The 21,951-nt window shown below is 57.6% G+C and overlaps 1 protein-coding gene across 1 annotated transcript; it reads left to right on the top strand.

Moving 5' to 3' along the window:
* Positions 1–130: 130 nt before the first annotated feature.
* Positions 131–15,969, top strand: PNLDC1 (PARN like ribonuclease domain containing exonuclease 1; the record flags this gene model as incomplete). Its single annotated transcript, XM_084228795.1, has 19 exons — positions 131–206; positions 563–620; positions 886–959; positions 2,400–2,439; positions 2,980–3,103; positions 3,269–3,357; positions 4,538–4,638; positions 5,784–5,860; positions 6,024–6,167; positions 6,670–6,739; positions 8,320–8,405; positions 9,817–9,872; positions 12,478–12,542; positions 13,004–13,057; positions 13,238–13,280; positions 14,245–14,344; positions 14,630–14,805; positions 14,896–14,994; positions 15,906–15,969. 19 exons carry the CDS (start codon positions 131–133, stop codon positions 15,967–15,969), a joined length of 1,596 nt encoding a protein of 531 aa, XP_084084921.1.
* Positions 15,970–21,951: the final 5,982 nt, after the last annotated feature.

The following is a 21,951-nucleotide window of genomic DNA, read 5'->3' as shown; positions in this document are numbered from 1 at the left end:
TGGGGCGCGGGGGCAGGTGGGGCCTGGGGGCAGGTGCGGGGGGCGGCGCGGGGGCGGCGCGAGCCCTTTAAGGCCCGTCGCGGCGGAAGCGCGTCGCAGCACGTGGCGGCGGCGCCCTCGCGAGGTGACCATGGACGTGGGCGCCGACGAGTTTGAGCAGAGCCTCCCGCTGCTGCAGGAGCTGGTCCTGGGCGCGGACTTCGTGGGTGAGGCGGGGGGTTCCGGGCCGGGGGGGTTCCGGGCGGGGGGGGGGGGCAGCCTTGGCCCGAGCCCGCGGAGGGGGGTGCGGGTGGCGCCCCGCGGGGAGGGGGATGTGGGGGTGCGGGGCCCAGTGGCGACCCTCGCCAGGCCGCGGTGCTCGAGCAGGGCCCGGAGGGCGGGGGTGGGGGGGCCTCTGGGCCTGGGCCGCGGCCCGAACCCGGTGTCCGGCTGGCTCCGTGTGGGCTCCCGCCCGCCCCCTCCTGCCTGCCTGGCGCCTCCAGGACCTCCCGCCTGCAGCGGGTGGCGCGGGGGTGGCGGCCACGGCCGCCCTGGGCACCCGGGTGTCTCTCGCCTCCCGCAGGTCTGGACATAGAGTTCACTGGGCTTCGCTCGAACCTGTCGCAGCCGCAGCAGATCAGGTGAGGCCAGAGCTGCCGCCCACCTGTGCCTCCCTGACAGGCCTCGGGGCCTGCCGGCTCGTTTTCCCAGCGGGCACCCTGTGGGCACGGGGTGGGGGTGTCTTTTGTGGGGTACTCTCACGCATCTGGGACCCCGCCCGTGTGCCCTCCGTGCCGGTGGTGGTCCTGACTGGAAGGAACCGCGCTGCCCAGGTGAGAGGGCCGGGCAGGCGGAGGCAGAGCCTCGCGGTCCTCCGGTGTGGAATGAGATGCCGCTTTTTTGCAGCCTTTTTGACCTGCCCTCGGAGTGGTACCTGAAGACGCGGCAGAGCATCCAGCAGTTCACAATCTGTCAGATCGGTGAGTTGAGTCGCCTGTTGGCTGAGCGTTGCTGGCGGTATTTCTCATTCTCTGTCTTCACTTTTTCAGTGACTATCATTTTTTCCTGCTTGTTGGGTTTTCAACCTGTGATGCCTCCGGGACCTGACACTTTGGCACTTTATTTAGCATCTCACTTCATTTAGCAGCTGTTTCATGCCTGAGTAACTTAAGGACTCTGAACCCTGTTTCAAGGGAAAATGTGCGTGCTCTTTGCTTAAAGAAAACTTGCACAAACAAGGTCACGGTACAGGCGTTTTCTTCACTTTTTTTTTCCACGAATGGGTTTTAGAGCTCTTTCTACATCCACACGTACAGATCTCTTAATTTATTTGAAACAGTTGTGTAATATTCCAAGCCAAACGTATCTGCTCACTCACTCAGTCTCCCACCAGTGCATACTTCAGTTACCGTGTGTGTGTGTGTGTGTGTGTGTGTGTGTGTGTGTAATAAAATAAGCTTCGTTGACCCTGGTGTATAGTTTATGGATAACTGTCCCGTTGTGAGGGTTTGTGCTTGATGTACTTCTGGCCATGGAACCGCAGAGCTGGAACATGTGCTTGAAAGGGTTGGTTGTGTGTCCAGACGCTTCCCTTTCCTGGCTCCCTCAGCCCCAGTGTTTACAGTGACCAGCGTTACCTGCAGTCACGCCTGTTTCCCTGTCTCCCTGGGCGTTATCAGCCTTAAATTTTCTACCCACCTGGTAGAGGAAAAATGCTCTGCTGTTCTGATTTATATTTTCAACAGAGGGCCGACAGACCTTTTCTGTTAAGGGCTGGATGGTAAATATTTTCGCTTTTGCAGGCCATATGGTCTCTGCTGCAGTTTCTCAATTCTGGTATTATTCACAGCTAATACACCAACAGCGAAGAGCTTGACTGTATTCCAATTAAACTTTGTTTATGAAAACAGGCCGTGGGCTAGATTTTGCTGACCTTACAGCGCGTGTGTGTTTTCTCCCCCATCCTTATCCTTTGCTTATTTTCTATTGTGCTCATTTTTCTAAATTGTAAGCCCTCTTTGCAGAGTGCTAAATAGCATTTAGGGGTGTGTCATAGCCCCACTTTGGGAGTTTTTTTCCTACTTGGATGTGATCTCACCAGCAGTACACACATCTTAAAGCAGGGAAGTATATATTTTATGGATTTTTATGTTGTGTGATGAATTTTAAAACCATAAAAAATGTTGATGTAATATTTACTTCTGTGTTTGAAGAACCACCCATCACTGTATTTGTTATTTCAATGTGAGTTACCATCGGACGCTTCTCAAGTTTCACGTCTGTCCTTTCTTTTATTAAAATGGGTTGCCCTGCATGGAAGCGCCACGGGCTCTGGGGATGCAAAGTGCTTTTCAGAGTGTTTCATCTTTGTGGCTCTGGTGGCCTTTCTCTGGTGTTCACGGCTCTACCCGCCCTTCCAGGGTTGTCGGTGTTCTCCAGCGTCGAAGGAGAGACCAACAAGTATGTGTAAGACCTTCTGCAAGGCAGGGCTCCTGCCCTTTCGGCTCCTCTACCTGTTCCCCTCCTATTCTGAGCCCCTGTCGCTCCATATTCCCTCCCACTCCTGTGCCTTCCGCTCCCCCCTGCAAAATCATCCCTTCCTCTTAGTCTCGTTGGGCACTGCACCTTCTGGGGGGGGGCTTTGCAGACACCCCTGACTTGCCCCTAAGGGTGCTCCCTTTTCTGTTTCTGCTGTGTCCTGTTGTGCCTTTAGGATAGTTACAGTGAGGCTGAAGGGGTGGGGTCCCCAAGTACCATTCAGTGAGGATGCTGATGGGTGCCCTCCTGGGTCTCTGTGTGTGTGTTGTGGGGCGGGCATCTTGTCCCCAAGGCAGGATCTCTGCCCTTTGCACCCTCCTCTCCCCCAGTGCCAGTCATGGCACCGAAGCAGAGCAACGTTCATCTGCATCTTGAGTGAAAGGCGGCGCCCAAGCCGGAGCTCGCGCCTGGGGCCTGAGGCGTGTTTCTGGCCTTTTCTCCTTATGTTTTGGTTTGTTGTAGGTATGTAGCTCACTCCTGTAACTTCTTTCTCTTCCCTACGACATTTGGGACTTTGGATTCGGAATTCTCCTTCCAGGCGTCCAGCGTGCAGTTCCTGAATCAGTACGGCTTCGACTACAACAAGGTGTGGCGCTGGGGCCCAGCTGGCCATCCCGCCCCGCCCGCCGCTTCCCGTCCTGTCCCTTCTTCTTCCCGGTGCAGGCACACTGGCAGGGGAGGGGTCTCGTCACCCTGCTCCTGGCACAGAGCTTGCCCTTGAGTCGTCTCGTGGTTCTCTTCCTGTCTTTAGTTTCTCAAAAAGGGCATCCCCTACATGAACGAGGAGCAGGAGAAGAAGATGAAGCACAGCATCCTGACCGGGAACTGGCGGGTGCGCAGGTGAGCCTCGCCCGCCGCGTGTGCTTGCGGGGCTCTTGTCTTCCTGCCTTCCCCGGGGTAGCCGTGCCGTCCCCAGTGTGGGACCTCACACAGGCACCTTCAGCTGTGACGCTTGCTCAGCCAGAAGCCATGAGGAAGATTCACTCCCGTGCCTGAGGAAAGGCTCGCTGCTCTGAGGGTGATTTCAGGGTTGAAAGATGAAGCGGGAACGAGCTCCTGATGTCGTTTGGACTCAGCAGGGGAAGGGCTCCGGGGGACTTCCCCGCGCTGCCGCATAGGCCTTCAGTGTGAATTTTCAGGGGTAATTCTGGGGTCACCTCGATGACCGTGCTGGTCACATGCCCGGCTCTGTGCTGTAGCCTGCTGTGTCCCTGAGGGCAGGATCGCTGGTGTTACTCGAAACCTGGTTCTGCGGAAAGCAGACGCCCTGGGGAAGGGCCTAGTGAGTGACAAGGATGGTCCCAGGCCAGCTGGCTCTGTAGCTTGGGACAAATAGGTGAAGCCCTTTGGTCTGTAGATTCTTGGCCTTCATCAGGCAGGGGGTAAACTAGACAGCTGCTTACTCTAGAACGTTGGGATCAGTGATCTGTTCTGGATAATCATCTTCTGTAATGTTGGAGATTTTTGGGTTTTTTCCCCCTAAATCGTTGTTTATGATTTTCCAATAAATATGTAGCTTTTTGTAAGGAAAAAAACAACTTGAATGAACCTTCTGTTATTTTCAACCGTGAGGAAGTCTTTCCTCATTTCAAAACAACATCGTGTTCTTGTTTCACTCCCACGGGAGAAGGCACCGACCAAAAGGCCTGTCTGCTTTTCCACCTCTGACAGCCGAGGTCCGAGAGGCCCCGTACTAGCCTGTCCTTTCCCGGGACGCCGAGGGGGCCGACAGCGGTCTGGAAGCTGCCGGAGTGTCAAGGCAGAGTTGGGTTCCTGTCACAGAATAAGACTCAGAAAACTCATGGTTTTGGGTGTGTGTGTGTGTGGGGTATAGCTTCTTTATTATTTTGGACTTCGCGTAGAAGAGCTGGGGTGTAGGCCAGAGGCAGCATGGGCATCTGTCGTCTTGCTGAGGTCACATTGTTACAGCAGGAGGCCTCAGGTCCCCTCTGGTGTTAACTGTGACTTGGGGCCCTGGGGGTTTCCCCCAATCTTTTCCCTTTACTCTCCCTCTTTTCAGTTCTCTGGATAAAGACCAAATCAAGGTGGTGATTGACGAGGTGACGCGGTGGCTGGACCTGGCGGAGGAAGGCGACTGGATGACCCTCCCGGGGATCTCGGGTACGCAGGAGGCTGCTAGCGCATGTGGGGCTGCTGCTGGCAGGTTGCTCTCCTGCCTGGGGCCCGAGGGCGTGTGCCCTCTCCTTCTGGCCTGGGCATTGGCTCACGTAGCGCATGTGGCTGCAAAGAGATCTGACCCCAACCAGTGTCAGGGTAAGGACGCGTCAGGCACTCCAGGCACAGCACTTGTCTCGAGGAAACGCTCTGATCCAGGCTGGGAGCTGAGACCTGAAGCTGCTGCTTTTGGTCCTGTGGAATTGCCAGTTTCACTCGAAAGAACTGAATGTGGTTATTTTTTGACTTGCGTATCTTAGGTCGTTTTCTCAAGTGAGAAAAGTCAGCCTGTCACTTCCAGGAGAATAACTCCGTGTCTGCTGGTGACAGAATTCAAGCTTTTGATCAAATATTGAAATTTTGTAGACCTGGCTCTTGCTGCCATACTTCTGTCAGCTTTCCAGTGCCGAGGCCTTGCTGCACAGTCAATTGTATGAATGTCTTTAGTTCAAATTGTGTAACGAAGTGTGAAAACATTTGGAAGAACATCAGAATGGTGTTTTCCAAATAACCAGGCGTGAGATCACTGGAAACGCAAGAGAGGCCGCTGGCTTCTGGGTCCGTCTGAGAAAGTGCGTTGGTGTTGGCTGCAGATTCCGCATTGTGGCCTTGTATGTGTTCGGGCTGGATTTTCTTATCTGCTTCAGTAAGAAATTGGCACCGATGGAATGCAGACTCAGACATGATTCCATCCCAGACAGCAAAGACAGTTGCAGAAATGTGAAGTGACATCTCTCTTTTCACTAAATTTTGTTTTGGAAGATTATTTTTCACATGTGGGGGTTTGTGTGTGTGTGTGTGTGTGTAGTAGCTTTAGGTTAAAAGAAAAAATGCATAATTTTCATTTCTAAGATGGTCGAGATCAGCAGCTGGACTCCGCATAGAAATGAGACTCTCTGGCTCTTCCATTTAAGGGTTGCCCTGAGAGCAAAAGCTGCTAGCAGTGGGCCAGCTACCCCAGGCAGTGTGGGGGTGGGCGGGCCTCCCGGCGGTGGCTTGGCACACCTGAGCAAGTGCAGCGCTGCCTGGCTGTCACCTGTCCTGCGGGAGGGAGAGGTGATTCTGTGTGGGCCTGTGTTTCCCTGCTGCAGGCTTCCAGGCCTTTGAGGTCCAGCTGGTGCTGAGGCAGGCTCTCCCCGAGATCTGGACTATGCTGAAAGAGAAAGGGGTGAGTCCTCACTTGGAAGAGGGGCGCCTCAGCCGCTCCGTGGGTTCCCACTCCTTGGGCCAAATCTGGCACCTCTCCCACCTTTCGAGGTGAAGAACTGTTTCTTTGGCTTCGTTCTCAGCCGCTCAGGATTCAGGGAGCTTGTCTCTGCTTTTCACGGCAGGTGATAGTGAAGAAAGTGAGTAAGCAGCATCGCTGGTACCTGGAGAATGCCTCCTGTGACCGGGAGAGCTGCTGGAAGGAGAAGATTCTTCTCTCTGCAAGGGGTTTTTCTGTGTTTTTCCAGATGCTGGTGAAAGCCCAAAAGGTAGGGAAACATCACCTCTTTTTCGGGTCATTAGCCTTTTTGTATTTCTGGCCATGCATGCTGATGAGCCCCTCCCCCCCAAAATAATAAAATTGGATTCCTGAAGAGGAGGGAGACCTTTGATCTGGCAGCTGCCTTTCTGGCTCCTACCTGGCTCTCACCAAGTCCTGCAGGTTTCACTGGGATCAGATGTCCATAAGGAATGGCGCTGCTCCTCTGCTCCTTCCAGGCCCACACAGTCAATACCAGGGGGCCTGAAGCACCCCCTCGGCCCCCCTCCCCATGCCAGTGCCGACCCTGCCTCAAGCCCCTCCTACTTGAATCTAAGTGGTCGGGCCCCTTTTCATGGGGTCGGGGTGAAACTGGGGAGTATTACCACGTGGCGGCCGGGATGCAGCGCCTTCTAAAGCTACAGCCTGAGCAAGAGACTGCCATTTGTCGATGGGAACTACTTTGGTTTTTAAAATTTCATGTCTCTCACCTGTCGATTTCCTCCAAGTAGCCGTTAGTGGGACACAACATGATGATGGACCTGCTGCACCTGCATGAGAAGTTCTACAGACCTCTCCCAGGTAGGGCCCGGCCTGCCATTCTCCTCCCTTTGACCTGCACTTGCCACCTGGTGAGGGGATTGGTCCAGAGCTGTGCTCCAGAAGGGCCCCACTGTGCCCGCCGCAGCCCGGGCCTGCAGCTGTCTGGTCTGTGCCTGTCCCTCTTCCTGGAGTGGAAGCCAGGGACTGTCTCGGGGGAAAGCCCTCTGGAATGGATGGCCCTCCCACCCCGACAGGCCTTCAGTCTCATTGTGTAAATCTCAACAAGACCAGAAATGTGTGAAGGAGACAAGCCTCCTTGAATCTCAGCTGTGACCCTAGCACTTTCTGTTTTCTCTGCCGTTGTGAGTTTTTGCACATTTGATCATACTGTGGATTTGATTTTAGGCCTTTTTGCTCACTGAAAGCATCTGTTTATGTCATTAACCTCGGATGCTGGGTGCTCTTCTGTGGCTGCACCGAACTTTTCCACGACTGTCTGTTGCTGGACCCTCAGCCGTGGAATGGCCGTTAAAACACATTGCTTTAACCTGCCTGTTCTGTTTCCTTGCCTGTAAAATGGAGGGTGTTCATAGCACGAACATCCTGGAGTTGTTTGAAGAGTAAACACATGAAATAATAAATGTACAGAAAACAGAAGTTTAGATTAAAGGGGTGAAGAGGTTCTAGGAGAGCGCACCCAGGAAATTGGTAACACTCCTCTGCGAGCGCAGTGAGAGTTGGGATAGAATTAACAGTGGTGGGCACGCCCAGCAAAACTAGGCAAGCAGCAAAAAAAGACTTGTAAGAAAGGGTCAGTGTAGAGAGCGGCACGCAGTCCTCGTGAGCGACGTACAGGTGCTGGACGTCCCAGAAGGGGGATGAGCGGGGCGTTGTCTTCTATGCCAGGAAGTCTGTAGTTCAGTGCCTGCTGCTGGGAGGATCCCCAGGGGGTCGGATGTAGGAGTGAACCCAAAGGAAAAGAATTGAAAGTAGGCACTTGGCTTCAAGGAGAGGGGCCTGGGCGGGTTTTGTAATAAACCTCTTTAAACTAGACAGAGATATAAATGTATAGTTTTGATAAATATGCGCATAGTGTACATTTTTTCTTCTATTAGAGTATTTTATTGCCAAAGTTTTCACTTGCTTTTCTTGGATTTTCTCTGAGTAATCATTTCCAAATGATGCTCTCACATCTGCCTTCCTGATAACCCCTCTTTTCTTGTCGGCTGGAACTCTGGAAATGGCATTAACATTGACAATAGCCAGCACCCCGCAGTTAAAGGAAATCCACTTGGCCTTCGCTGTTACAAATGTGATGGCGGGTTGGTTTGAGAGACCTCAGTGATTGGGAGTTAGCACATCTTCAATTCCTATTTTGTTTTATTTATTAGCCGATGTTGGGATAAGTTTGGTTGGAGAATTTTCCTTGCCATTTTTTCCAGCAAACTCAGTTTGTTGTTGATTTAGAAGTCAATATGTAGGATTCTTTTTTACATGATTTTTTAATTAAGATAACATTGTTTTGCAATACTGTATATGACTCAGAAACACAGGATCCCACCTCTTAGGTGCGTGTTACCGACAAACTGACTTCTGCCCATCTGGGTCTTTTCCTTCAGAAAGCTACGATGAGTTTAAACTGAATATCCACAACCTTTTTCCTGTTCTCATCGATACCAAGAATGTGACAAAGGATATCTGGAAGGTAATGAATGGAATCACTTTGGGCTAGAGAATTTTTTTTTTAATATTTATGCATATAAGAGCTGGGGTGCAGGCCAGAGTGCGGGGGGTGAGAGGATCCACTAGAGACACAGTGGGGAGCAGAATAGGTAGATCTACTGAAATACACTGCTGAGGGGAGCGGTGGGTGAGACAGGAGAGAGTCTGGTGTGCCCTGTGGTGTCACCTCCCTGGCCGGGGGTCGGATTCAGGCCTCCTTGGTAATAGCACTGAGCCTTAACCCCGAGGCCACCAGGGAGGCCCTTAATTCTTCTCATTCTACAACCACTGTTGGCTTCCTTTTGTATTTTAGCGCCTCTGGGTCATCACATTAGTTCGCAGGTGATCTTTTTCCTTTTCTTCTTCAAGTTCGCAAGTTTTGACTGACTTGTGTATAGCCGGTAGGTAAATGTAGATGGGGCAGTGGAGGAGTTTGTTCTAGAACTTGATACATACCCCTTTTGAAGAATCTAAAACATCTTTACTGAGACTTAAAGGCCAGGTCTTCAACCCCTTGCGCTGGAATCTCTGACGAGCAAACTCCATACTGACTCCTGGGCTGCAGTCGGCCTCTTATCGCTGGGGGGCAGCGTCATTGCTGAAACTCCCTAGTGGCTTTCATTGTGTGGCTGGAGGTGTGCACGCCCCACAGAGCAGGGAGCCCCAACTGCATAAATGCTCCCTAGAGGAGTGAAACTCTGGGGAAGGGGAACCAGATTGGCACTTTCAGCCCATCACCCGGAGTTACTTGTTGAAGGAGCCACAAAACGGGGCAGGGTTACCTGGTGCGTCTTTGTGCAGACACACTTATTACTTGTGCTTCACACATTTCTAGCTCCAAAGGCATTTGCTGCTGCTGCATCTCTCCTCATGCCCGAGCCCTCCCCGGCGGGGACAGTGGAAGGACATGGGCTGTGGGGCAGGTTTGAGGGCCCGACGTGTGCTCTTTCCCACAGAGATGAAACGGGCTCTGTGGACCCGGTGGCCCTGTGAGATGCCCGTTGTCCTACCCATGTGTCCCTGGCATGGCCTGGGGCCTGGGCTCATGTGCGTCCTGTGGGACCCTTAAGCACTAGTCTTTTGAAGAAAGAATGAGCGGTGTTTGTGGCAGCTTTTTCTCGCCAGGGTTATTGGGGCCCTTATAGGAAGCCCGAGGACAAGGACTCGTGGGCTGCAAGGCATAGGACGGTGGTGTCTGAGGCGGCGACGGTGGCAGGTTGCTTTAATGGCACTTGGTGGTCACCAAAGCAGGTCACAAACAAAAGCCACAGAGAACGCCTCTCCTCTCTGGGCCTCCTTCTGCCCACCTGTGAAGTGAGAACCCCCTCTGGTGCCGCCAGCTTGGGCCAGCCCACATGCGGTTTCACTGACCTGCTTTGTTTCCGTGATCACAGGACCTGAATTTCCCCAGGGTCTCCAGTCTTACAGAGGTTTATGAAGTCCTGAACAGGTAAGAAAGCCACGGTAGGGTGGGGGGTGCTGAGCACTTGTGCTCCCCAGGACACATTTGGTGGTTGTCACCCCAAGGGCTACCGCTGGATCTAGGGGGAGAGGCGAGGTGCTGAATGTGCAGGACGGCCCCCAGCAGAGGATCCTCCCTGTGTGGCCCAGGCTGGAGCTGGGCTGAGCTCCAGGAGCCTGCTCTGGGGGAGGGGCTGGGGCAGCGCCCTCAGCTGCTGGGGCAGCGGCCTCTTCTGTGGCTGGGCCTTTTTTGATCTGGTTCCGCTCTTGGGAGTGACGGGCTCCCGGGGGGCTCTGGCTCCAGAACAGGCCTCTCTCCTGTGCCTGACGTTGGTCCCAGGCCTGCAGCTAAGCGAGGCACATAATAGGTGCACGTTGGCCATTTGGTTGGCAGGTCCTAGTACTTAGGTCAGTCCCTGAACTTCCTGTGGGAAAAGTGACCCTGCTTTTTCTTCCCAGCCGGCCACACAGGGGGCTTGTGGGTGCAGGGGGCGGGGTGATCCGGACAGGAAAGGTAGGACTCTACCTCCTCCCTCTCCAGTGGGGTGCACCAGTGAGCTAGAGGTGGGAGGGCCGGAGTTCAGCAGCTCCAGGTTGGGCCCTTTTAGAAAGAGACTCCCTTAGCCCCTGCTGGTCGGGGTCGGTCGCTGTCAAGTCATGGGTGTGTGGGCTCCGCCTAGCAGATGCTGTTTCCACCGTCTCCACCTCTCTCTCTCGGACAGGGCAGCCTCCTCTCCCCCTCCTCCTTCATGGTCTTTCTAAGCGGGCCCTCCTGGTCCTCACTTCCCAGGAGAAAATAAGAGGCCAAAGGCAAGAAGTCGCTTGACTCCCTGCAGATGTTTTTGCCATCTCTGTCACTGTCCTACCTGTCGGCACTCGTGGACCTGCCGTGTGTCCCGGCCAGGCCCCCCAGCCCCCCCCCCCCCCGGGGCTGTCTCCAGCCTCTCCACTCATTGTCCTCTGCAGCAGCCTTTGTTGTCCTGGCCTGGGAAACGGCTCTGTTCTGGGCTGTCCACCCTTTGCGACTGTTCTCCCTGCAGCAAGCCTCTCTCAAGGCCTCGACTTCCCCTCAGCCCACTGAGGTCAGGCTTCCTTTCTTGCAGCTCCCTCTCAGGCAGCCTGCCCAGGCAGGGTCCTGTCATTTGGCTCATGGGACAATGCCCAGAGGCATTTGGGAGGGGGGGCACTCATGTCACTCAGGTGGCTACTGTTAACCTGGTGTCCGATGCCTTTGGCTCTCCCCTCCCTGCCTTCTGGGGTCCCTGCTCTTGGGTTTCTCTTTCTATTCATTTCCTGCAGCCTCTCATTCTTGCACCCATCCCTTAAATTCCTTTCAAGCATCTCCCTCACCCCACTTTCTGCTCACCCCACCCTGCTTCCTGCTCACTGGGCCCTTGACTCAGGGATCCCCTCCTGTGGTCGTGGCGACAGGACTTAGCCTCTGGCTGCTGCTGGACAGCCCTTCCCCCCCCCCCCCCCCCCGCCCCACGTCAGCTTGGCATCCTCTCTGCCCCACACCTGCTCCTGAGCCTGGAGCCCTTGGTGTGCTGGGCCTGGAGGCGCCGAGCACGGCACCAGCCTGTGCGTGTGAGAGCGGAGCCTCTAAGGCCTGGATCTGACTCTGACCTCGGGGTTTAAACCTCGAGTTTGCTGCTCACTGACTCTGCAGGCAACTTGAGAGAACGCCTCTCCTCTCCGGGCCGCCGCCTGCCCACCTGTGAAGTGAGAACCCCCTCTGGTGCCGCGAAGCTTGGGCCAGCCCACATGGGGAAGGACGCGGGGCCCTGCCCTCTCCCTGTGGCGTGTCTGGCTGTGTCCTGCGGTCCGGCTAACCTCTGCCCCGGGTGCAGGACATGCCGCTGACAGAGGCTAAGCACCTGGACGGGCATGAAAAGCTTCTGTTGGAAAACAGATGAAGGGAGAGTCTCCTTGCCGAAGCCGTGCCATTTGCCCAGGGGCCAGCGCCCCCTGAATGGGCCCCCAGGGCCGAGCTGCCCTCTCTTCCTCCCGTCAAGTCCTGTTCGTTTCACTCCCTCAGTGTCCTCGAACCCGTGCCTTCTCCTTACCCACAGCCTTAGAGCAGGTCCATTTGCCTGTGTCCCCGCCCTCCCTCCTCCCCTGTCCCCACCCCGTGACCTTCTAAAGCATGAACTTGACCAGACAGTTGTTCCGCTCAGATCCCCGGGGCTCCGGAAGCCCTGCCTGGTGCTGTGTGCTCCCCGCCTCCCGGGCCTGCGGTCCCAAGTGCCCTCACCCCCAGGCACCACCGCACCGCGGGCCCTGGTCCACGGGGCACGGTGTGCTTCTGCGAGGGTTTGTTCTTCAGCCCCGTGCCTGGGGAGCTCCAGGGCAGGGCCGCCTGGATCGCCCCACGTCCTGGAGTCTGTGTGGGCAGGGATACGAGCTCAGAGCAGCCTGAGGGGCTCCGGCACCCCGTCCCGTCTGCCTGTCCCCTGCCCGGTGACCAAGCCCTGACCGGCTGCCCCTGAAGCTGGGCTTTCTATTTGTAGAGGAAATGTTTATTGTCGGGGGCGGGGAGCACAGCAGAGGCTGTTTCGGGGTCCGGCCTCCATCCCATCTTTCTTCTTTAACAGCAGCTTGAATCCCACCAAGAACTCGGGGCCAGAGATCATCCACGCCAGAAAGTGCGAGAAGTACGGTGGGTGTCCGAGCACTTCCTTGGGGGCAGAGCGCTGGGTGCAGAGCCTGTCTTGCTCCCCCTTTAGCCAGCTGGGCGGGTCTGGGGGGTCTCCCTCCTTTGCTTCATTGTGCTCCCCAGAACCTGCTCCCTCCTTTGAGGACCCCCCCCACAAGGTGTTGGAGATCCCGGGGGGGGGGGGGGTGTGGTCTGCTGCCCTCACACTGGGGGTTAGTCTGTCAGGAGGCTCCCAGGTTTCTGCCGCCCCTCCCAGGGAAGCCCTAGCTGCTCGGGAGGACCGAGGTGAAGACCAGCTCGGGCGTCTCTGGAGGAGCCACAGTCCGGGGTCTGTGGATGTGGAAGGGCCACTGGGGTGTGGAGCCCACGCAGGGGTGGAACTAGCGTGGGTGGGGGACAGAGCCCTTTCCCAGCCAGGTGCTAACGGCTCCTTGCCCTCTTCTGCTCCTGGAACGACGTCTCAGTGGAGACAAAGTACCCCCACGAAGCAGCCTACGACGCCTTCCTGTGCGGCTCAGGTGAGACTCGGCCCTTCTCAAAGGAGACGGGGTTTTCTCCCCCTCCTGGGTGCCCCCCCCCCCGCCCCGGGCTCTCCCGTCTCCAGCCGGGCTGTTCTTGTGGGACTAAACCGCGGGCGAGCTGTGACCAGAGGTCAGCTTGACCCTCACCGTCAGTCACGCCTCTGGCTTCCCCCCCAGTTCTCTTGAAAGTGGCGCACTTGCTGCTGTGGAGAGTGCACGGGTGAGTGACGGCGCCTCTTGTCCTGCGGTGTGGAGCAGAGGGTGCGGAGGGTGTGTCTGCGGGCCGTCCCCCCCAGAGGCTGCCCCTGCCCTCCAGGCCCAGACAGCGCCTGCCCTGCCTCCCACGGCCCGTCGCTGGGGCTGGGAGGGCAAGTGCTCAGGTCCCGCGGTCAGGCCGGGAGAAGGGGGTGACTTGGAATAAGGGGTGAGACTCTCACCTTTCGCGGGGCAGCCTCAGACGCGACGCCCACAGGGCAGGGTTCGTGGGCTCCAGCCCCCTGCGTTCCCGAGCACCGGCCTGCATGACCTTTGTGACACAGGTCCAGCAGGCTGGCCCTGGGACGACTCGGAAGCACTTTTGTGCCGTATCTGCTCAGTTGGCCACTGCCTGTTTGTCCGCTTCAGCAATGGCTGCTGTGCGCAGAGCTCGCCTCTGACACGTCAGCGGCTGTGACCACGGAGCCCTGGGCGCCTAGCCTGTGACCACGGAGCCCTGGGTGCCTAGCCTGTGACCATGGAGCCCTGGGCCGTCCGTGATGGCCTCTGGTCATCACTGCCTAAGAGCTGTCCCTGGCTCAGGGGACCTGCCCTAACCCTGCCCAGCCCTGGGGTCTGTGCCCTTTGCAGTGTCCATGTGGAGGCTGAGCAAGGAGGGCCGGCCACTTGGAACCAAGGACCTTCCCCTGAACAGCGGCCTCTTGTGACCCTCTGAGCCTGCGCTATGTGTGACAGTGGGAGTTGTCACCCCCAGGGGCCACCTGGAAGCTGAGCTTTGGCTCGGCCACTGAGGGCGCTCTTGGAGATCGGCCAGTTGGGGAAGCACACTGACGTGGCCCCCCGGCCTGGAGGGGTGGGAGGGGAGTTGTGTGAGATCACCTCCCTGTTGCTCCCAGAAGCTTCGCTCCGGCGAGGTCACTGCCTGGCCACCGGGCACTGATGCTGTGGGGTTTTCTCTGTCCATGTAGCTCCGCGTCCATCCCCGAGCTCTCCTTCCCTCTGTACCTCAGTGTGCTGGCTCCCTACCTGAACCAGGTGAATCTGATCCGAGCTGGGGTCCCCAAGATTGTGAGTAGCCTTCCTTCTACTTCTTTCTCCGGGTCAGAGGTGTGGCTGGGCAGCAGCTAGCTTAGAGGAGCTCTGATAAGGACCCCAGTTAGGGCCGAAGTGGTGCTCACGCCTACCCAGTGGAGAAGCTTTTTTGGTGTTTTCCTGTCAGAACCGTCCTGGACACACTCACTCCTTCACTCAAGCCCCCGTCCTCAGTCTTTCCCAGTTTCTCAGGATCTCAGCCTGGGTAAGTTGGCAGCGGAACCAAGGAAAGTCCCCTCCGCTCACCTTCCTGTCTTCTAGAACTTCTCTGGTCCGGACTCCCCCAGCATTCGGCCTCCCATCCTCATCCTCAGCGTCCGGAGGTGGCCAGGCGTCAGCGAGCAGCAGGTCTACCGCGAGTTCCAGAACCTCTGCAAGTTTGATGTCCGGAGGCTGACGCGGAGCCAGTTCCTGCTCTTGACCAACAAGTTCAAGGAGTAAGTGCCTGAGCCATGGGCCTGAGCTCGCACCCTGTGCCACCCTGGGCCCACTGCCAGCAGCCTGACCCAAGGGCCCTCGCTTTGTAGCGCCCGGAGCATCTTGAAGGAGTACCGGGGCCACCCCACGCTGCAGGTGTCCCTGTACCGCTACTGGAGACACTGCCCCGACGTCAACTGCCTGCTGCAGTGAGTGCCCAGGGGATGGCCGGGGACGCCGGGAGGACAGAGACGTTGCACGCGTGTTCGGGAGCGTCTGCAGGGGTGGGTGGGGCCGAGGCCCATCCAGGGGTGTGGCAGGGACTGAGCTCACGTTCTCGGGGAGGTAACTAGCGGTGAAGACACGGGCACCCACGCTGTGCCTGCTGATCGGTATTTATTAAAACCAAGAGGGGGCTGGGGGTGACTTGGGGCCTGGGGGAGGTTGCCGTGTCAAGGAGATGGGGGCCCTTGCTGAAGACGCCAGGGAGAGGGAGGGGAGCCAGGTACAGGGCACAGTAGGTTGAGGGGACAGCAGGGCCAGGCCCTCAAGACGAAGAGCCTGGTGGAGGGAGGGGCAGGGGATGGTCTGAGTGGGCAGAGCGCCTTGGGAGGCATCTGGGATGCTGGTGGGTTTTAGCAGAGGGGGACTGCAGGCTCCACTGTGTTGAGACAGATTGGGGGCTGGGGAGGAAGCGAACGGGTCACGGTGGCTTGGACCAGCTGGGTGCCGGCAGCAGCACCCTGTTTGACACACTGGACGGGGTCAGGGGTGAACCCAAGGCGCTGCCCTGAGTCCCTGGAGAGGCGGAGTCGCTGCAGCCATGAGCGTGGCTGGCTGAGCAGGCAGGTAGCACAGAAGTCGGCGTCTGGGCCGAGAAACCTGGCCGCCTCTGTCCATCTCTGATTCACCACGAAGGGCAATGTGTCCACCTCCCAGAGCCTTCCTGGCCCCGAGAGGCCATCCTGGGCCGCTGGGGAAGGCTGGCAGGACGTTTGGGTGAACCATGGGGAAGGCAGGGAAGGTAGGAGCAACCCATGTATCAGTCGATGCTTCCAGACCCTCCATTTCACCCAGAGCTCGCCTGGCCCGGACCTGTGACCGTGTCCTTGTCTTGCAGGGTCTGTGGTGTGGTCATCACCTGGGCCCTCGTCACCTTTCTGCTGGGACGACCACGGTCCTGAAGGTGGACAGGCACCTCGGCCCACCCTGCCCCTCCCCTCCAGGCGCCCCGGCCCACCCTACCCTCTCCCCTCCAGGCCCCTGCCGGTCCTGCTGGGTTGGGTTTGTGGGAATCACACGCCACCTGCAGATGCAGCTGCCTGGGCCCCACAGGGAATGTTTTTGTTTTGAAAGTGAAATTCTGTCAGTAACGTCAACCATAAAGAAGTCTTTGGAGATGCTTTCGTGTGTGGACTTAGCTTTCCTTTCTGTAATGATGGTGTAGAGTCTCCCCCTAGACACAGACCAGAGTCTAAATCAGTCACTGGCCGGCGACTGTCCCTCTCGTAGGGAGTCGCCCAAGTACGGGGTGATAAGGGTTTTTGTTTTTTTTTTCCTCAAAGATTTATTTATTTATTCATACAAGCACTGGGCACAGTCAGAAGCGCGGGAGGGTGAGAGAATTCACCAGAGCCAGAGCAGGGAGCAGAACAGGCAGTCAGACGAAATACACTGCTGAGGGGGGCAGCAGGCGGCAGGAGAGGTCTGCGGGCCATGTGGGACCCTCGCAGGTGGCCGGGGATTGAACCGGCGCTGCAGAGGCTGCGGGCAGCTTCGCAGCCCAGCGCTCAGCCGCTGCGCCACCAGGGGAGGCCCTGATAAGGGTTTTTAAAGCCAAAAACCGCACCTGGGAGTTTGCAGTTGCCACAGCAAGCAGGGTACAGAGCCAAACTGTGCTATTGCATATCACACCCAGGAGTTTGCAGGTGCCACAGCTAGCAGGTACAGAAGCCAAACTGTGCTGTTACAAGCAGCTGAGCATTTCACCACACCCCGTGTTTCAGGTACAAAGGGTAAAGGGTACATATATTTTATTTTTGATGGGAACCGGCCTCTATTGTTTTGGCCTGGAATTTTCCCACAGCTGTAACTTGTCCTCCTGAGCTAACTGAAACTTAGGCCACGCGCGGTCTGCTACATTTCGCATTGCCCCGTTTCACAATGACCAGGGGTTGGGGGGGTGAGAGGATTCACCAGAGACAGAGTGGGGAGCAGAATAGGCGGATCCACTGAAATCCACTGCTGAGGGGAGCAGCAGGGAGACAGGAGCGGTCTGCTGCACCATGTGGGTCACTCCCTGGCTGGGGATCAGACTCATGTTGCAGTGGCTTGTTAGCACTGTGTCTTTAACTCCTGCACCACCAGGGAGGCCCCCCCAAACAATCTGTTCCTTAAGTTAAATGGTGACAGACCTCCCCCACTCACAGGGCCTTGAGTGACCTCTAGTTCCCATCCAGAGGTAACAGGCCGCCTCTGGGCATATGGAGAAAGGCCATCTGACCCTTTCAGGGAGACTGGCTGCTGAGGCAACCAGGCAGGCAGGGCGCCTGGGGGGCCAGGAGGCAAGGGACAGGCAGGGGGGCTGCGAGGCGGGCAGGCAACTGAGCCTCCCAGCCCCCCCGTGAATCTTCACACTCTCCCTGGGCTCCCTCTGGTGTCCTCTCTCCGGCTCGTGGTCTCGCCTCTGCTGTAGTCACGCCGCTGATCTTTCGCTGCTGCCCCTGCTTTCACCCCAGCCTCTAGGCTCAGGATGCACACCCATCGTCCAGGTGCACAGTCAGGCACGTGTTCCCGTGCCCACACGCCTTCGGTATTCACACCAGCAAGGCCGAGGTGGTAGCCACAGGGGCCAGTGGCATAAGAAGCCTGATTAATTCAACTACCCTCCACGGACCTCACACCAGGTTGCGGCCCCTTCGGCGTTCCTTGAACACTCCCCACACTGGCGACCTTTCACTCCAGCTGTGCTGCAAAAAAGCCAAGCCCTTCGTTGGTGTTTGAAAGAAAATACGAGAGCCTTATTTACATGGATGCTCACCTTTAAGCTTCCTGTTCTGTATGTTTCGTGATGTCCAGATTGTACGTGCATTTAGCTGATTAATAAACATGCACATTCCTCGGGACTCAGCCTTTGGAAAATAAGTAAACGATTGACTACTTCTGCCGCAACCCCCCTCCTTTCACTGTCGATGTTGAGTCCACAGGCATAAAATGCCGGGGGGCTCGGTGCAGCTGGCAGTGGCCGGACTTACGGGCAGGGTCCTGAGGAGGCTGGTGAGGCCAGAGACTGGCCCCTGACCCTGTCCCTCCAGGAGCAGGAAAGAGGCTCTGCCTTCGGGGGGATGCCAGGGCTGGAGTCCTCCTCCCCCTGGGTGCAGATGGGGGGCCGGGCCCCTCGCAGCAGGCAGCTCAGCTGGCGCGGACCATCCGTCTACCAGGGCCGGCAGGTTGGGGAGATCTGGAACTTCCCCGGGAGCAGGTTTTGAGTAGTCCTGGCGGAAAAGCCACTCACTCGAGGTGCGTATTCAGAGTGAGGTGACGACCAGCCGGGTGGCGGAGGGCCGGGCAGGGCGTGCAGGTGCGCGACACTGAGAAGGCCGCGTGTGTCGCTCCATCCCCGGCAGCCCAGGCCCAGCCTTCATAGCCAAGGTGTGTCCTTCATCCCCACGTCCTCACCCGCCCCCTTCCCTCTGGCAGCCACTCATTGGTCTTGTTTTTCCCAAAAGTCGTCAGGTAGGCGCCAGGTTAGTCTGCTCGTACACCCTGAGGTGGCGCAAAGGCAGGGGACGCTCACAATCGCAAGACTCGGCTCCATCTCGGGGGGCAACAACAGAGCTTGTTTATAAAGGGGGGATTGGGAAGGAGGAACGTGTTCTAAGGCCCAAGTGGCTGGCTGTGTTACCCCAAAGTGCCCGCAACGCCCCGTGGTCCAAAGCAAAAGTTGTTTGGGATGGCGCCTGTGGGGACAGGAAGGGACACGGGGCAGGTTTTCTGACCCAGCAGACCGGGTAGAGGAGTCAGAGTCCTCAGTGGTTTTGCAGGCTTTTATTGGGGTTCACCAGGCATACGGCAGGCAGGGTGCTGGGGGGCCGGGAGGCTGGCAGGCCTCCCAGCCCCCAACAAGTCTTCACTCTGGGCTCTCTGGCCTTCTCTCTGCTCCTCTCTTGGCTTCTGTTAGTTCTCAGCTTCTGCTGGCGTCCCCATGACGCCGCCCTTAAAAGCCCCGCCTCAGCCCAGGTGACTCCCATCTACCTCGGCCCACACCCTACCCCAGGTGCCGCCATCAGGCATGCATTCAGGACAGCAGGGATCCATCATCCACCCTGATGGCGGGAGGGCAGGAAAGCCTGATACATTTTCCTCACCCTACAGCGCCCCTCGGCGAGAGCCTGGAGCTGGCGCGCAGTGGTGCCCGGGATCCAGCTAAGCCGTGGAGGCTGGGGGGTCACAGGTGCTGCCGAGGCCGCGCCACACGGTGTGTCTCCCGAAGTCGGCCCCTCCTGAAGCTCCTTCCAAGGGGAGTCAAGGCTGAAGCCTTCCCGAGCAGCCTCCGGCCTCTCGTAAGCCGTGGCCTGTGTCCTGCGTCCTGTCACTCGCCTTTTCCCCCCGATGGGCCCATTTTCCAAACCAGCGGTTCCCAAGACTTGATTGGCGCCGATGCAGGCGTGAGCCTAACGGTGCCGGCGGGGGCTCGGGTTTGATCTGTTGCCCAAACCAGTTAGGATGCAAGACCCACACCCTGGCGGAGCGCCCACCCTGGGTCCGGCTCGAGGCAAGGCAGGGCGGCCCTGCTGCACCCGAATGGCGCCAGCCAGTTCCAGCCTGACCCGCATGCCTGGAAAATGTGGCTTGAGGCAGCTTGGGTTAACGTTCCCGAATGGGGAGGACTGTACCAGGTTCCTCCTGTGCCTCTGACAGGAAGGTTGGAAGACAAACAGGAGGAAACTTGTTTTTCCAACTTTTCTGTGAGTCTAAAGTTATTTCAAAGTGAAAAATTTTTTAATTTGTTTAACTCTTCTCCCCGCCTGAGGGAGCTCCGTCCCCCGTGCTCGGGGAGGCTGGCGTTGACTTCTGCTAAGGACAAAACGCCCCTCTGCTAAATTTCGGGAGCCCTGGGGAAGGGCACAAGAATAACCAGGACCCGGACGGAAATCTGGAAACCCGGACGCGCCCTCGCCTGGTGGCAGAAGAGCTGGTGTTTCAGGCCCATGTCCCAGCTCACCTGGGGGCCGGCGAACCTGCAGCCTCAGAGGCAGCGGGTGTGTCTTCTCTGTGGCAAGTGGACACCTGCAGCCACGTTGTCAAGTCTGGGGGCAACAAGAAAAGTGCCTTTCGTGGCTATTGTGCAACCACCCCAGGCTGGGCAGGGTCACTGTTGGTTCTCAAGGCCTCCGGCAAACTGGCACAGCCGTGAGAAGGATGAGGCACACCCAGGTCAAGGCCGACACCCCATCAGAGGGGTGGCCTGCTCCATCCTCCCTGGAGAAGGGCTGCTCCCTCGGAGGTATTCTTTCCCGCCGAGCAGCACCCCTCTCTCTCAGGCCCCGGGTCTTTGCTCCTTGTTGCAGAGTGACGCTGCCTGGTTAGCCCTCCCGTCTAGGCCCAGGTCACTTACACACGCGCTGCCCAGGCTTTTGGGCCCAGGTGTCTATCACCCTGAGGGGCGTGCAAGACCTCAGGTGCCTCCATAGAGACTGGCGGCAGGAGGGTGTAAAAAAGCCTGATTTTTACCTCATTTACTCTATAGTGGCCCTTGACCCAGGCCCTTGCTGGCTGGTGACCTGTGCAGGAGGGCCCATGGCTGCAGGACAGAGCTGCAGGAGCGTCTCCTGGACCCTGGGCAGGTCCACGCCGTCCTCAGGGAAGCCCGTGGAAGTCAGACAGCACCGCTTGGCCGCTGGGTGTTGCTGGGAAATCCAGTCTCACTGGCTTTTTCAAAGCAGCTTCTTTACACCAAAATTATAACACCGAAACAGCCCCTTTAATGAATCTGGGGTCTGCCAAGATAAAGGGATCTTCCTTGAACTTTGGGGGTAAAATCCCCCTAAAATAACAGCTCAAAATCCACCTGTCTGTGAAAGCAGGGAAACCGGACAAAACAACCAGCAGAATGATTTCCAGTTTTTGAAAACCTAAATCACCACTTGATGGCACCAAAAAATAAGAAACCCCGAAGAGTTTCTCGTCCACTGGGGGAGCCATTTCAGACTCCTCCTCCCCGCGTGTGAGGGCGGGAAGCTGCTTCTGAGATCTGTCTTGATGTGCTTTCGCTCTTGGGAGAGCTGGTTGGCCACCACTCTCCCTGCTGGGACAGACCTCACTGCCCAGAGTGGGGCTGAAAACAGTTAAAAAGGGATCGCTGAGCCCCTAGAAGCTTCCTGGGGACTCTCAGGCTACCTGGAGACGACAGCACGGCCCGTCTGTCTTGAGACAGGCTGCAAATGTCCAGCAGCGGAGTCAGCCATCAAGTCCCTGGTGGCACTGGGCATGGGGCCTGGGCAGGGCGCCAGGATGGGGGACACTGGACACTTCATTCAAACCCCAGGGGGAAGCTCACCCAGAGACCCCAGTTTCCTGCCTGGAAGCCTGGGGGATGGGGCCTTGGGGCATCCTGCTTGACGAGCAAGTAGGGTGGAGCTGGCGGAGGGGTGTGCGGTGCAGGTGTCGGGGTGGCCGCCTGCTGCTGTGCAGGGCTGAGAACGGGCGTTTACGTTTCTGCTGGGGACAGAGGGATGGTGAAGCCAGGGGCTGTCCCCGGGCCAGGCCAGGAGGGAGGCGCTGTGGAGAGGCCCAGTGGCCAGCAGCTTGGGTGAAGGCCAAAGGCTGGGGCTGTGACAGTGCCAGAAAGGCCACTTCTACATGTCCCCAGGCTCCCAGGGGCTGCTCCCAGCCCAGGCCGAGCCGGCAGGATGCTGGGGCCCAGGGGACTCCAGGGCCAGCCAGCGTGGGCTCAACTTGGCTCACAGGGGTGGGGGGGCAGGGACGCACCCCAGGAGTGCTTCCCTCGGGTTGGAATTGCACTCTGGCTGCCCTCCTCCCGTTTTCTTTCACACAGGTGGTTCCCACAAGACCTTCCTGTGGGTCAGACCTGGGCCCACACGGCCGCTGGATGCCACAGGCTGCCGTTGCTCCCAGCACCACGGCCCGATGCAGCAGAGTGGGCT

The sequence above is a fragment of the Talpa europaea genome (genome assembly GCF_964194135.1).
Source record: "Talpa europaea genome assembly, chromosome: 2".
In the NCBI taxonomy this organism is placed as follows: Eukaryota; Metazoa; Chordata; class Mammalia; order Eulipotyphla; family Talpidae; genus Talpa; species Talpa europaea.
The sequence above is the reverse complement of the archived record's forward strand: the minus strand, read 5'-3'. Positions and strand labels throughout refer to the sequence as shown.